This window comes from Protopterus annectens, chromosome 2.part1 (assembly GCF_019279795.1).
Source record: "Protopterus annectens isolate FY-2018-M chromosome 2.part1, PAN1.0, whole genome shotgun sequence".
NCBI classification, from domain to species: Eukaryota; Metazoa; Chordata; order Ceratodontiformes; family Protopteridae; genus Protopterus; species Protopterus annectens.
In genome coordinates this window covers 151,003,052-151,018,910 of record NC_056729.1, presented here as the reverse complement: position 1 = coordinate 151,018,910, position 15,859 = coordinate 151,003,052, and the positions used below count along the sequence as shown (strand labels likewise).

The 15,859-nt window shown below is 40.2% G+C and overlaps 1 protein-coding gene across 1 annotated transcript in view; it reads left to right on the top strand.

The window, feature by feature from the left end:
• Positions 1-15,859, top strand: part of ADGRA3 (adhesion G protein-coupled receptor A3) — a gene marked incomplete in the record, with an annotated part of 1,325,547 nt that overhangs the window by 989,946 nt on the left and 319,742 nt on the right. Inside the window, 1 exon segment of the mRNA XM_044062081.1 lies at positions 2,972-3,121. Coding sequence (XP_043918016.1) covers positions 2,972-3,121 — 150 coding nt within the window.

Genomic DNA, 15,859 nt, shown 5'->3' with positions numbered 1-15,859 from the left:
TATGGAGGTGGGTTTGACTTTTGAGCCTTGCCTAAAAAAGGCACTATGGGGGCAGCAAGAGCCTTGGCCAGTATTTTATAGCCTAGGGGTGACAGGTGCAAGACATCTCGAGAAGCAACATGGCTTGTCGAGCATGTTGTCCCAGGCTGACACACTGGGATCCCCTTTGAATGACACCAGAAGCTTAGCCAGTTGTTAAAATTGATCATTTTCTCTCTATACTGAGGTATCATTCTTGGTGAGGGCAGGATGCTACTCATGGTCAGGGTCTTACCAGCCTGGGCTACATGATCAGAGAGCTCTTCCATGTCTCTTCATGTAGTCCAGGGAGGTACGTCTTAGGTCATTTACACCAACATAAGCAATGAGAGTCATATTTGTACTTGTTCTGGAGTGACCTGAGTGCTTGTGTTATGTGGCAGATTCTGGCTCCTGACAGGCAGCTAACAGTAACCTTCTGCTTGTCCAGCCTAGTGAGTGAGACGTCAGTGTGCCTGACTATAGTGTCACCTACTACTAGTGTATTAGGTGTGTTATTTCACCTTAAAAGGCTGTGATTGTGCTGCACACTGATTTTGTGTTTTATGTGTTGTCTGGTTTGTGACAGGAGTTGCAGGTTGTTTGGGTGTCTGCTTTGGTGGTCTCTGATGCTTTTGCAGGTTTTTATTTAGGGCCTCCAAGTATAATTTTGTGTATTTTATGCCAGTGCTGGTTCAGTAGGTCTGTGTGTGGCTGGAGGTGTGGTGCAAGTGTTTACCTTCTCCTCTTGACTGTCTGTTCCAGTCCTGGGTGGAGACAGCTTAGCCTCCAGTTTGGCTGCATAATTGCATCTCTCACATATGTTGGTTTGTGGTAGGAGGAGAGGGTTGTCTGTGTACATGAGGCAGTTGTAACATTGCCTCAGGATACCCAGATTCACCAACTGGACTGGAGAATACACCTGAAATTGCCCTTTGGTCAGGCTTAAATAGGGTGAGCTGCTTAGTCGCTTGGTTGGTGAGAGGTGAATAAAGAGCCTTGCCCTGCTGGGCAATCAAGTGTCGGGGTATATTAGTGCTTGATATTAGGTCTGAGCAAGTGCTGGGCTGTAGGATGCTTTTTGAGTGCATAGGTTGAGAAACTAGTTTCAAGGGAAAAACTGAAGAGGAGACTTAGTGGAGCCGAGAATAATTTAACCCTAGCTAACCAGTGCTGCCTAGAGCACAAAACCGTGCAAACATGGTTTTTATAGCAGGGAAATGAAAGAGATAGAAATTAGCCCTAAATAGCCAGTAAACTACTAACTTCTACTAACTGGGCTGGAACAATTGCTCCAGGGACAGATGTAGCTGCTCAAAGCTCCCTTCTGTCACAGGTGAACAGAGAAGCTTACTTCTATCCAGGTAAGGTATGGGCAACTCAGAAACTTGTAACACAGCCCTGAATTCAGCACTAGCCTGAAAACTAGACTCTACTAGCTTAGAAAGGCGGGAAACAATGATTTTTTTTTAAAGATGAGGCAAAAACAGTAAAAAATACACTTAAAACAGCTTTAAAAGACTACAAACGATCAGAAAAGGCTATTTCACTTTAATGTGTAGCCTACAACAGTTAAACATACTTATGGCTGTTATGGCTATTGCAGCACAGTATAATTAGATTGTGCTGTTTTATGCTGTTCTGATTAGGAGTCTGTGCTCTTAGAATTAAAACCATATAGGCCAGTCTTGCAATACTAATGCTTGCTTGCTAGGTAGATTATTAGTAATATGTTATAGATTAAAAGTGACAGAGTTATGCCTGTGTATTTTTATCTAGTAAATTGACCACTGCTCTTCTATTTAACAACCTTTACTGTTGACCTTAAAAATTGTGATGACCAGTCAAATGATAATAGGCAGATCACTAACTTTTCTAGGCATCATCATTGAAGAACATATTCACAGTTTCATTCCGATTTGTACACTGAGATGGATAGAGGTTGTGAGATTTAACCCCTGTGGCAGCTGAACATTACACAGATCTAAGAAAGATGCTGAAAAAGCTACGGACTACACAGTTGGACTTTTCAAAAAGTCTGACCACCCTTAAGTCTGTGTTTATAAATGCAGCTGGTCAACCATATGTTAACTGTCTCAGGTTTGAGTTCTGTAGCTTGTCCAGCCATTTTTCATCAGTAGTGAAGGCTGTGTTTGTAGATGTGGTAGAGCGGTCAAAGGTCCATGCCAAGTGGGATCAGGATGTGGACTTTTAAAATGGTTTCTTTACTTTAGATATTTTCTAGCCTGATGCCTGCTAAGGCACTGCATGCCATCTAAAATGTGTCTTCATAGGTGCTACAGTGGTTAACCTTTGAGCAGACAGTACTTTTGGAACCATTTATTTAAAAACGGCTTTGTTAAAACAAACCTACCTTCCAGGTTCATTTTTCATAGAGCTGATTTTCATTCAAGTCAAACAATCACGTGTTTTTCAGAATTTTAGTAGTAGGAAGATGCATGTGGCCTGACTCACTCTGGTATTCAACGTAGTAGTAGTAAGTTAACTGCAGTCTTGAAGTAGTTCTCCTGTTATGTTTGCGTGTCTTAGGGTTTTTTTTTTGCATCAAGGACTGGAATGATTTAGAAACACTTTAAAGTTCAGTCTGGGCATGTGAGTGTGGACCCCTCAGGATAGGGAATTCCTGCATGTAAAAGTGGAAATAATCTGGCATGTGAGTTATTACCCCATCACACTGGACTAAAATGTGAATTTTGTTGAGAAAATGAATATATATCTGATCATATGAGCTTTTGGACATCTAAATTGCCTATTTCACTAGCATTTGGATAATTGTAGCAGGTACGTTTCAATCTTCATTTTCGTAATTCTTTTTGAACATTGTTTGAAAATGCTGCTTCCATAATACCACACTGAAGTAATTCTGACCTAAACTGTCACCCTTTTTTTATCACATTAGAATTCATAAGTTGTTTTCCTTCATTTTGCACAGATGCCACTTAATGTCACCAATGCTGTAGCGACAGCTCGACAGCTACTAGCTTATACTGTGGAGGCTGCCAACTTTTCTGATAAAATGGACATCATATTTATGGCAGAAATGATAGAAAAGTTTGGCAAATTTCCAGAGAAATACAAAGAGGTAAGTTTCAGTAAACTTGTTATAGGGTCTAAAGTGTCCATTGCGTGGTTTGTAGTTATAAATTAGTACTTAATGTTCTCTGATGTGTACTCTGCTTAGAGGCATGCATAGTGAGACAAGAGATGAATAGCCATCATTTGGCACTACCCACAGTGAACATTATGTTTGAAACTATATTTGTAATTCTTGCCTGTTGACATATTTTTTTCCTTCCTTTAGCCAGGACAGCATTTGATTTTAGTAAGTCAAATATCTGTGTGTACTTAAAAAAAATTAATTTGGACTGGGTTTCCCATGCAAACATAGGCTACACCTTTTATAGAAGGTCATTTTTCTTACAGAATCATCATCTTTTTTCAGCTTTTCCTGTTAGGGGTCGCCACAGCGGATCATCTGTTTCCATTTCTTCCTGTCCTCTGCATCTTGCTCTGTCACACCAACCACCTGCACGTCCTCTCTCACCACATCCATAAACCTTATCTTAAGCCTTCCTCTTTTCCTGTTACCTGGCAGCTTCATCCTTAGCATCTTTTTCCCAATATACTCAGCATCCCTCCTCAGCACATGTCCAAACCAACGTAATCTTGCCTCTCTGGCTTTGTCTGCAAACCTTCCAACCTGGGCTGACCCACTAATATACTTATTCCTAATCCTGTCCATCCTCATCACACCCAGTGCAAATCTTAACATCTTTAACTCTGCCACATCCAGCTCTATCTCCTGCCTTTTTGTCAATGCCACTGTCTCCAACCCATATAACACAGCTGGTCTCTCAACCCTCTTGTAGACCTTCCCTTTCACTCTTACTGGTATTCGTCTGTCACAAATCACTCTTCTCCACCCACTCTATCCTGTGTACTCTCTTCTTCACCTCTCTTCCACACTTACCATTACTCTGAACTGTTGATCCCAAGTACTTAAACTCATCCACCTTCGCCACCTCTACTCCCTGCATCCTCACCATTCCTCTATCCTCCCTCTCATTCACACACATATATTCTGTCTTACTCCTGCTGACCTTCATTCCTCTTCTCTCTAGAGCATATCTCCATCTCTCCAGGGTCTCCTCCACCTGTTCCCTACTCTCACTACAGATCACAATGTCATCTGAAAACATCATAGTCCACAGGGACTGCTGTCTGATCTCATCTGTCAACGTGTCCATCACCATTGCAAATAAGAAAGGACTCAGAGCTGATCCTTGATGTAATCCCACCTCAAACGCATCCATCACTCCCACAGCAGACCTCACCGCTGTCACACTTCCCTCGTACATATCCTGTACCACTCTTACATACATCTCTGACACTCCCGACTTCCTCATACAGTACTAAAACTCTTCTCTAGGCACCCAGTTATATGCTTTTCTAAGTCTACAAAAACACAATGCAACTCCTTCTGACCTTCTCTGTACTTCTCCATCAACACTCTCAGAGCAAACATCACATCTGTAGTGCTCTTTCCCAGCAAGAAACCATACTGCTGATCACTAATCATCACATCCCTTCTTAACCTATCTTCCACTACTCTTTCCCATAACTTCATGCTGAGACTTATCAGTTTAATCCCTCTGTAGTTACTACAGCTCTGCACATCACCCTTATTCTTAAAAATCGGTAGCAAAACACATTTTCTCCATTCCTCAGGCATCCTGTCACTTTCCAAAATTTCATTTAAACAATCTGGTTAAAAACTCCACTGCCATTTCACCTAAACACCTCCATACTTCCACAGGTATGTCATCTGGGCCAACAGTCTTTCTATTCTTCATAGCTATCCTTACTTCATCCTTGCTAATCCATTGCACTTCATGATTCACTATCCCCACTTCATCCAACCTTCTCTCCCTCTCATTCTCTTCATTCATCAACCCCTCAAAGTACTCTTTCCATCTGCTCAACACACTTTCCTCGCTTGTGAGTATGTTTCCCTCATTATCCTTTATCATCTTTACCTGCTGCACATCTTTCCTAGCTCGTTCCCTCTGTCTAGCCAATAGGTACAGGTCCTTTTCTCCCTCCTTAGTGTCCAACCTTTCATACAACTCTTCATATGCCTTATCCTTAGCCTTCGCCACCTCTCTCTTTGCCATGCACCTCATCTCCTTATACTCCTGTCTACTTTCTTAATCTCTCTGACAATCCCACTTCTTCTTTGCCAACCTCTTTCTCTGTATACTCTCCTGTACTTCCTCATTCTACCACCATGTGTCCTTGTCCTTCCTCTGTCCAGATGTCATACCAAGCGTCTTTCTAGCTGTCTCCTTTACTAGCTCTGCTGTAGTTACCCAGCTATTTGGTAACCCTTCACTGCCACCCAGTGCCTGTCTTAACTCATCCCTGAACTCCAACTCACAATTACCCTTTTTCAATTTCCACCATTTGGTCCTTGGTACTGCCCTCACATTCCTCCTCCTCTTCTTGATCACCAACGTCATCCTGCAAACTACCATCCTATGCTGCCTAACTACACTTTCCACTGTCACCAATTTACAGTCTCCAGTCTCCTTCAGACTAGCCCTTATACATAAGATATAATCCACCAGTGTGCATCTTTCTCCACTCTTGTATGTCACCCTATGCTCCTCCCTCTTGTTAAAATATGTATTCAAGGCCAAGAAGAGATACTTTGCAAGTAAGACCCAAACGCAAGGCAGAATACAATCCAAGTAGACGAAAATTGCCAGCACCAAGTTCAGTGTAAAGCATCAAAAAAAACATCCAAAGGCTGATATATAAAGTATATAAACTTTAATAATTAATAAAAAACACCCAGACCGGTTTCAGCCAGCAGGCTTTCCTCTCTCTCTCTCTCTCTATATATATATATATATATATATATATATATATATATATATATATGTCATTATATGGGAGACAAAGAGAAAATGAAAAGTTATACAATAAAATGAAATAAAATAACACATGCTCATTAAAGTAAAATACATAATTTTATAAATGATCATTGAAACCTGGTGAGAACAAAGCTCCCAGTTTAATGATCCAATACTTCTCTTTTTTTAGTGATAATAGAATGCCATCCCTGTTTATTGGATCTGTCCCCAAGGATTCTGTCAATGATGGTAAACTGGAACCTGGCTGAATTATGTTGTGTACTGTGTCGAAATAAGGCATTGGTCTCCCTCCTAGTTCGTATGTCACTACGATGTTCAGACATACGTAATCAAAGTCGTCGTGAAGTCTGTCCAACATAGAACGAACCACATGTGCATGTAGCAAGGTATACCACCCAATCACTGTTACAATTGCCAAAAAATCTGATATCAAAAATTCTGTCGGTATTTTTGCTGGTAAAATGTTTTGATCTGAGAATGCAAGGACAAGATGAACAATGACCACAATGGCATGTACCCCATAGTTTGTCACCTGTCATGGTTAATTGGTGTATGGCTCCGGCCGAACTGACCCTTTTGTAATGTGAAAAAAATGATCCCAATGTCCTACCCCTTCTATATCCATACCTGCATACATCACCAATCCACGGTTTGATCTCCTCATTGGCAGTGAGAATATTCCAATTCTTGGATATAACATTCCTCATAAGGTTAATGTTACGTCCAAATGTGGTGATGAAGTATGAATCTTACCAGAATATTGGAGAAGGGAGGCTCTGATGGAATCAAGAGCAGCTTGTTGAACACCCCAGATGTCAAGCTCCTGGTAGCCCCTAGCTCTAAATCTGTTAGCTAAATTCTGTTTTCCAGTTCACGGATAGACTCCATTTCAATCTTTAAGAGGTTGTTAGATTTGGCACAGAACTCCCTAAAGTGAAAATGCAGATCTCTGAGGCTTCAGTTCTGAAACATTAGAACGTTATGATGCATTGGTGGTGTAAAGTTTGGCTTATGGTATCTGAAACCATCTTGCGATTCAGGATTAGATGCTGTCTGAAAAAATAGTCTTATGTTAAGTAATCAGCAAAATGAGGTAATATCTTGTGGAAATGTATCTTCAGACACACAAAAGCCAAATAAAGGCAGAATCACAGTTTTTACACATGAAACGTATATGCTCAAATGATGCCACTTACGAGGTTTATCAGAAAGACCTAACCACCAGACTCGGGAACAGAGGCTACAAAATGGGGAATATCTATAAGGCCAGATACTGGGTGGCTTATCGTGACAGGCAGGACCTTTTGAGATATAGGGACAAGTCCCTGGACAAGGATTCCACCATCCCGACTAGTCACTACCTATGGAAGGAACACTGATGTCCTACTTAATAGTGTTCGTAGACATTGGGAACATCCTCTTAGCAGATGCTAAACTTTCTAATTTATGGATGATAGATTTCACTTTTCTTTTAGGAGAGGTAAGAACCTAGGGTCATTTCTAAGTCATTATAAACATGGATGGAGATGTAGGGGTGACGCCATAGAAACAACTGTCATGGGGAGCCAGCTCAAGGGATGTTTTCCATGTGGTCATTGTACCCACTGCAGAAAAGTATTGAAAACAAGCCAGTTTAGTAGTAAAAATACTGGCCAAGTATTTGATATTCTCTTTTTTGCTAACTGTCAGATAATTATATAGATCAGGGTGATCTATTTGGCTACGTGTACCTGTTCTGCGTTTTATGTGGGCCAACGTCCAGACCACTCAAATTTAGAATTTCTGAACATTATAGTGACATCAGGCACAAGTAGCTTACCAACGCTTCATATAAGCACACTGAGGGATTGCTTAAACAGAAAATGTTAAATTCTGAATGTGCAGGAAACAAGGAAATGCAGGATTTATTGTATGCAGCAGAACAAGTTGGAAAACATACTTTGCAATGTGGTTTTGATTCTTTGGAGGCCTCCTGCAGGGCCGCAGTTACGGGTTCTGTAATTAGGAGGCATGCTTGGTTAAAGGAACAAAATCTGCCTGATCATGTTAAAGTAAAATTACTAGATGCACCTTTACAGCATGATACTTTGTTTGGTGTTAAGGCAGAAGAGGTGTTAAAGAAAATGGAGGACAAACTAAATCTATGCAAACTGTCAAAGATTTCTTACAAGTACAGCCACCTAAGTTTAGTAGACACTGGCCTACAAAAAATTGGTCCTTTCCTGTGTCAGACAGACCTCAAAGGGGCAGATCCAGATGCCCTACGGGCAGATCCCAGGCACAAGGTTCTTACCTTAGCACTTACCTTCTGGCAAGCACCCTTAGGGGGAAAATTAGCACTTTTTGCTCAAAACTGGCACATCATAACCCAGGACAAGTGGGTTCTAAACATAGTGTCACAGGGCTATAAGTTCCATTTCCATACTCTGCCAAAGGCAAACGGTTGGCCAGATCTGCCAAAAAAATCAATGGGCAGAGGCACAAAAACAAGTCTCATCCCTCATGGACATGGGGGCCATTCAACAAGTACCACAGCAAGAGCAGGGACGAGGATTTTACTCAAGACTGTTCTTGGTACCCAGAAAGGACAAGGCCTGGAGGCCAATACTGGACCTATCTATTCTGAACACTTTCCTGGATATTCCAAAATTCAAAATGTTGACTTTGCAGCAACTTTTGCCCATGCTGGACAAGAATGCTTGGCTTGTGACTTTAGACCTAAAAGAGGCATACCTGCATGTCCCAATAAAACAATCGTGCAGAAGATATCTCAGATTCAAGGCCGGTTCAATGCATTACCAATTCTCTGCACTGCTCTTTGACTTATCTACTGCGCCCAGGGTCTTTACAAAGTGCCTGGCACCAGTAATTGCATTCTGCAGACAAAGAGGAATACAAATATATCCTTACTTGGGTGACTGTCTCATTCAAGCAGAGAACAAGGACACTAACATGCCTAGGGTACACAGTCAACAAAAAGAAATCAAAACTAGTACCCTCACAAGAGATAATATTCTTGGGTGCAAGCTTAAATACAACTGCCCAGATGGCTTATCTCACGCCAGACAAAGGCAACTTGACTACCTATTTCAAAATTTTGACAACAAAGGCCCAGTTATCTGCAAGAAAAATTCTGCAGGCTTTGGGCTTCATGGCCTCCTGCATCCTACTAATTTCATATGCAAGACTGCATATGAGGAAACTTCACTGGTACCTAAAAAGTGTTTGGACTCAACATTGGCACAGCCTAGAAACAGTCATTACTCTCATTCCCTGCCTGCAACAGGAGTTTCGATGGTGGGCAAAGGCTTGTCACCAGAACAAGGGACAGCTATTCACACTATCTCCAGCCAGGCAGACACTAACAACGGATTCATCAGACTATGCCTGGGGAGCCCATATGGCAGGAAGATGCATTCAGGGCACATGGTCCTCAAACCAAATGCATCTACATATCAATCAAAAAGAGATGTTAGCTGTTCAAAATGCACTGACAGCCATCAAGGACCTACTTCAACCGGGGCAACTACTGATAAAGACGGACAATACCACAGTCATGTGGTATATAAATAAGCAGGGGGGCACACATACTTACTCTCTGCATACTAGCCATGACCTTGTGGGACACAGCTTTGACTTACCAAGTACATCTGCAGGCACAATTCCTGCCAGGAAAGGAAAATACTCTGGCAGACGAACTAAGAAGAAACCTCATGGATCCCCACGAGTGGAGCTGGATCCACAAGTCTTCAGCATGATAACAGGGAAATGGGGATGCCCGGACATAGATCTATTTGCCTCCCCTCTCAATTACCAACTAAAAAGATTCTGCACAAGGACTTATCACATAGACTGCGGTGGTGGTGCTGCGGTAGCGTTGTCACCTCACAGTAAGTTATTGTCCTGTTCGATTCTCAGCTAGAGCGTCTTCTTTGTGGAGACGTGCGTGAATGGGCGTACCTTCCTTGAAGGTTGTGCGTCAGGGCCGGCAACTCGGCACGTAAAAATCTACTGCCAGTCCTTAGCGGACCGGAGTTCCACTGTGGCGACCCCTAACCAGGAAAAGCCGAAAGAGACAAAACAAGGACTTATCACAGACAAGCATGGAAGGTGGATGCCCTATCCTTCAGCTGGAAAAACCTATCAGTATATGCCTTTCCTCCACTGCCTCTCCTCCCCAAAGTGCTCCTAAAGGTCAGACAGGAGAAGCCAAAGATGATACTGATTGCCCCAGACTGGCCACGCCAGTACTGGTGTCCAGTACTAAGGAACGTATCTCTCTACCCAGCTTGGACCTTACTTCAAATACCTCGACTACTGTCCCAGCAAAACAATCAGATGATGCACAGCCAACTCAGGACATTAAACTTGGCAGCATGGCGGATAATGTAGTCATACAAAAAACACCACTATCATTTTAGGTTACCCACCCGCCCCCCTTTTTTTCGCTTGGATCTTATCTGTCCTTCTCTTTGCTTATAGATATATATATATATATATATATATATATATATGTTTTGATACCCCGTTTTGGGGGCAACTGACATCTGGGGCAAGAAAAACTGAAGAAAATGGCAGCTGCTGCTTTTATACCCCTGATGACCTGATGTCAGGGAATGGGTGACAGCAGCCGATGCAGGACCCAAGACTTTGGAATTCAGGCCGGCTGAGGGCAACCTGCCAGCAGGATTACCCAAATGTAATGACTGCAACAGTGAATACACTCTAACATCTACATTTATGCTAAGTGTACACAACTGTACTTTGCCGTAGTTGCAGGGTCTGCTTGATTTATAAGTTGATTCTTCCCATAGAACAAGGTGGTCTTGGATTACCTAATTTGAAGGGATACTTTAGAGTTATGCGATTAAGGCTCATGTACTTAACACGAGCAGAAGGTTATAAATCAAAGTGCAAAGGGATGATGAAGCAGAGGGGGGTGGGGCTGATTTGGATGCCAGCCCTTAAGGAGAAGAAAGCCACCATGCAGAATGTTTTATTCATAAAGTAGCAAAAAATATTCTAAAAACTAAGCCAACATGGAGTGGTATAGAAAATGGGTAAGGGGGGCTACAGTTTGCCGAGAAAAATTAGCAAAGGAACCAGGGTATTGGGAACAAATGACTAAAGAGGGAAAAGTAATGGAGTGGGATGAAGCCAAGTAGAAGTCTGGACTGCAGGGTAGAGATTGCCTTCTCTACCATGGTTTTATGTCTGACTATAGGCAAAGAGAACAGAATAGGGGAATACTGAGAGAAAGACTAGTTCTAGTAGACTTTTTGGTTGAGACAGCAACAGAAGCCATTGTTAAGAAAAGGATAATTAGTAGGGTATATAAAATACTGCATGATCACTATAAGAATCAATCTGAGGAAGATAGAAAAGAGTGGGAAAGGCAATTTACAAAGGAATAATGGAAGGACATCTGTATGGCTTCCAGGTAGGCATTAACTTTAAGATTTGTATTTGCAAGTATTTGCATAGGGTTTTTTTTACACCCCAAGCAGACTTGAGAGAACTTTTCCCTGTGGTGTACAGCAAATGGTGGTGTGAGGACTGAGAAAGCTAATTGAAAACGTTTTCAGAAAGTGTAATAAATTGGCAGATTGTAAAATGTCATTAGAGTACTTTGTTAGAAATGATGCGGAAGCAGTTGGTTTTAACTAAGGAAATGATTCTTTTGAACAGGGACACTGGATCTGAATTGTCTAGAAATAATTAGGTCTTACTAATTTTAATGCTGTTGGCTGCCAAAAAAATGTAGTTACTAGAAAATGGAAATCAAAACCTACTGTAAAGGACGTAAAAGAACTGGAGGTTGGATCTTAAGAAAGGGAAGGAAGAAGTTGCATAGAAATAAATGGAATTTGTAATAAAAATACATGCAGAGTAATGTTCAGGCAGAGGAGTGAGGTTTAAGTGGATGGCAGGAATTGAGCAGTTTATGTAATGTTGGAGTGAATGTCAATGTACTGCATGAAAACAATGAGATGTTGTTGTGACTTATTTTTTTCTACTAATTTCTGTCACTTTTGCAGTTGTGATAATAAATATGTTTAAAAAGATGATGGTATCCCACTTTTAAAATGCTGATGAACAAAACCTTCCAGATGCATTTATCCCTTCCTCCCAACTTTCAAATTTGCACATGAATGCTGTCTGTTCCTGGTGACTTCCCTGTTTGTTTTTATTTAATCTCATTCTGGTTAATTTATTAAATGTTGAGCCTCATCTTCCTCTAACTTTTGCCTAACTCAGTCTTCCATATATATTTCCACGTGTGCTTTTTCTTAGTCCCCTCTCTTCTACTTTGTAAACATATTCATGACTTTTCCGAAAGATCTCCAATATCTCTATAAGATTTATTTATATTTTTGTCATAGAGACAGTCTAGTTAAGGTTTCTTCAGTTTTTACAGTTTGTCATTTTGCTTTATATATCCAGCTTGTACTTCTGAGTGCACTTTGTTTATATTTTTTCTTAAAAATTACTGAAAGCCATCTCCTGTACTAAAACAGCAACATGAACTACTTTTTTCTGAACTGTGAGGATCTTCCCAGGCAGAGTTTATTCTTTTCAGGTTTTTTTTTCCCCCTTTTTTTTTTTTTTTTTAAATATTTCTTTATTGCATACAGGCAATGCAGTTTACTAGCCAGTAACTATATTTTACCAAAACCAATGTATTTTAACATTTTTTAAACAGTGTCTCATTTTCCACACACAAATACATATAGATTGCAGAAAGTCAATGACGCCACCCTGCTAGAAGTCTAATAAAACAAATAAACACAGTAATTAAGACTCTTAACAGAAATTCGTGTGATGTAACAAAAGTAGGAGATATTACTGTGCAGCTAAGTTAATAGCAGTCTTACTACAAAAACACGTTACATTAAGAGAAAGGAAGGGAAGAAATCAAATGCCTCCTTGGAAGAATTGAATAGAGAAAACTATAAAGCAGTTAGACAAGTGTCAATGCTAGAAGAGGGAACAGATAAAAAATACTTGAAAGCAACTTGCGGTATCAAAACAGTCCAGGTTCTGTTATACCCTATTACAAGTAAACTAAAGATATCAGCACAGGCAGAAAAACTATAAAAAGATATGCAGATAAATATAAAGGAATAGTTAAAAAAAAATATAAAGGAAAAGTTAAAAAAAAAGCAACTCATTGATGACCCAAGAAAGTTTTATAGGACTTGGGAAACAAAACAAAAGGAGTAGACACATTTTGGAGAAATATCTATGACGATACTGTGAATGGAAAGAAACAGAGGTTCAAATGTACAGGGTATGAAATTAGATGAAGTAATGTCCAGAGAGATTACAACAAAGTTAAGAAAAGCTCCTAAACTGGAAAACCCCAGGCCCAGATGCAGTAAACTTCTTCTGAAAGTATTAACATCTTTACATGAAAATTTAGCCCTGAGTAAGACTACTTGTATGCTCATCTCTAACAGACCCCAACCTGGTTAGCAACAGGAAAATCAGTACTCCTTAAGAGTGAACCTTCAAGCTATCCTAAAATCTGTAGAGCAATAGGGTGCTTTCTGATCATGTATAATCTATTTTATGGAATTGATGCTGACAGAGTTTATAGTCATTCAGAAGAAAACTCAATCATGGCAATATAACAAAAGGGCAACAAAAATGTCATATGGAACAAAGGATACTTTGTTGCTAAATAAAGTCCTAACTGTAAAAAGGGGAAGAATCTAACCAAGTACAGCATGGATAGATTACAAAAAAAGCATTTTACAGTATCCCGCATTCATGGATAAACGAGTGCTTACAGATGCATAAGATAACACTGTACATTGATCAGTAACGTCACAGTGCCCATGAAACAGTGGTCAACCACTTTGCAGATAACCCATAATAAAGGGCAAATCATTATCCCAGGGATAAAAATTTCAAATGGGGATATTCCATGGTGAACTTTTTGTCACCATTGCTCTTGCCCTTTAAACCCATTAAGCTGTGTACTTAGATTTAGGTCATGGTTACAGTTTGGCTCCCAGAAAACAACAAGGTGTGAACACGTTCTTTTGATGGATGATATAGGACTGTGTAGTTCATCAGATGAGCTGAACACACAACTGTAAGTGGTCAAAACTTTCTTGGATAGTAATAGAATTTCCTTTGGTCTTGATAAATGTGCAAAAGCTACATCTGAAGCAGGAAAGTTGCAGCACCAAGAAAATATCAGTCTGGGACGGGAATGTAATATAAAGGTTCTTGAGCGGGAGGAGGTGTATAAATATTCAGGAAATGATAAAAGTTTGACAATAAAACATGAACAAATATGAACAAAAATCAGTAAGAAATATTTTAGAAGGCTGAAATTAATGCTGAAAACAGCTCTGACATCTAGGAACTAAGTCCAAGTTAAAAGCCAATTTGCTCTTCCTGTTCTAACTTTCAGTTTTAGGGTGAATGACTGGTCTCAGAAGGTGTTGGTGGATCAGCTGAACAGGAAAACAAGAAAAATGCTTCATACTTATTAAATGATGTATAAAAATCAATACATACCAAGATTATATACTCCTCATTCCAAAGGAGGTGTGGGCCTCCTCAAAGCTGATTATATATATAGATCTGCAGATGGACTGCATGTGTATCTGCTGACCTCACCAGATCCAAACATAATGAAATTTTAAAACTTGGAGAACAAGTGTAAGATGACTTCCCTGCTTAGTTTAGCAGAAGCATGTTGGTGTCAAGCAGGAATGGAAATCTCATTAGTAGTAGACAAAAATCAGGCAGCAACTAAATGTGCCGAAAAAAAAAAAGAGAGAGAATATAAAGAGAAGTATCAGATGAGAAGGCAAGAAATGTGGAAAAAGCATAAATATAGTTACAAATACAGAAAACTCTAGGAACAACCTCATGTTGATCAGGATCTGATGCAGGAATGGTTAAGGGGGAGGTGGATTTAAACCAAAAGGTGAAAGGTAAATGTTGCTGGCCCAGGACAGTGGCCTGCATACACATTGGTTTACAAAGTCTCCATTGAGTATATGAGAGAAACAGACAAATGCAAGTTCTGTACAACCAGACTGGAAACAAGTCAGTCACCTTGTTGCTGGGTGATACATTAATGGCAGAGGCCTGTACACTGCAAGGCAAAGTAATGCGGCAAGACTGTTAGAGGTTGTACAAACGTCACAGTAGGTGAGAAGCAGTGGAAACACGAACCACAAAGCATTTTAGAGAATGCTGTTTCTCACATGGGATTACCCATTACCAACAGTTCAAAAAAAGATGCAAGAAAACCAGATGTAGTAGTCCGTGAAAAGAGGACAGAAGTTGCATTGATCTTGAAATTACCACAACCAGTGATTAGTGTCTTGCATACAGAGAGAGTCAAAGTCCTAAAATATCAGTATTTGCAGGCAAAAATGAGGGCAGTGTGGAGGAAGGATGTCCAGACAGCTCCCATAGTAGTAGGAGCAATGGGCCTAATAAAAAAAAATTGTCTTATTTATACATGTAACTCTATATGAATTGCAGAGGATTCAGTTCTGGACACATTGCAGGTGCTGTGAAGAGCACTTTTGGCTAACATCTAAGCCTGAAACAGTACTAATTATACTTTGACTTAGGAATAGGGTCCACTCTCATCATGGTATTGGAGGCCAGGAGACTTGGAGAATTTAAATCGAGTTATCTATTTATTTATTGGCATTTGTTCAAAAAGAAAGTCCACTGAACGTAAAGAACCCATTTTCAGTGGAGACTCCTCATGGCAGTTAGTATAACTGTATAAAATTCAAAACAGTTAGTAGATGCCAGCAATATTAACAAAAACAGTTAGGAAGTAAGTGTGTAAACACACAATATGTACAGATTTATACAGTTATAAGTTTCATAATTAACTAACA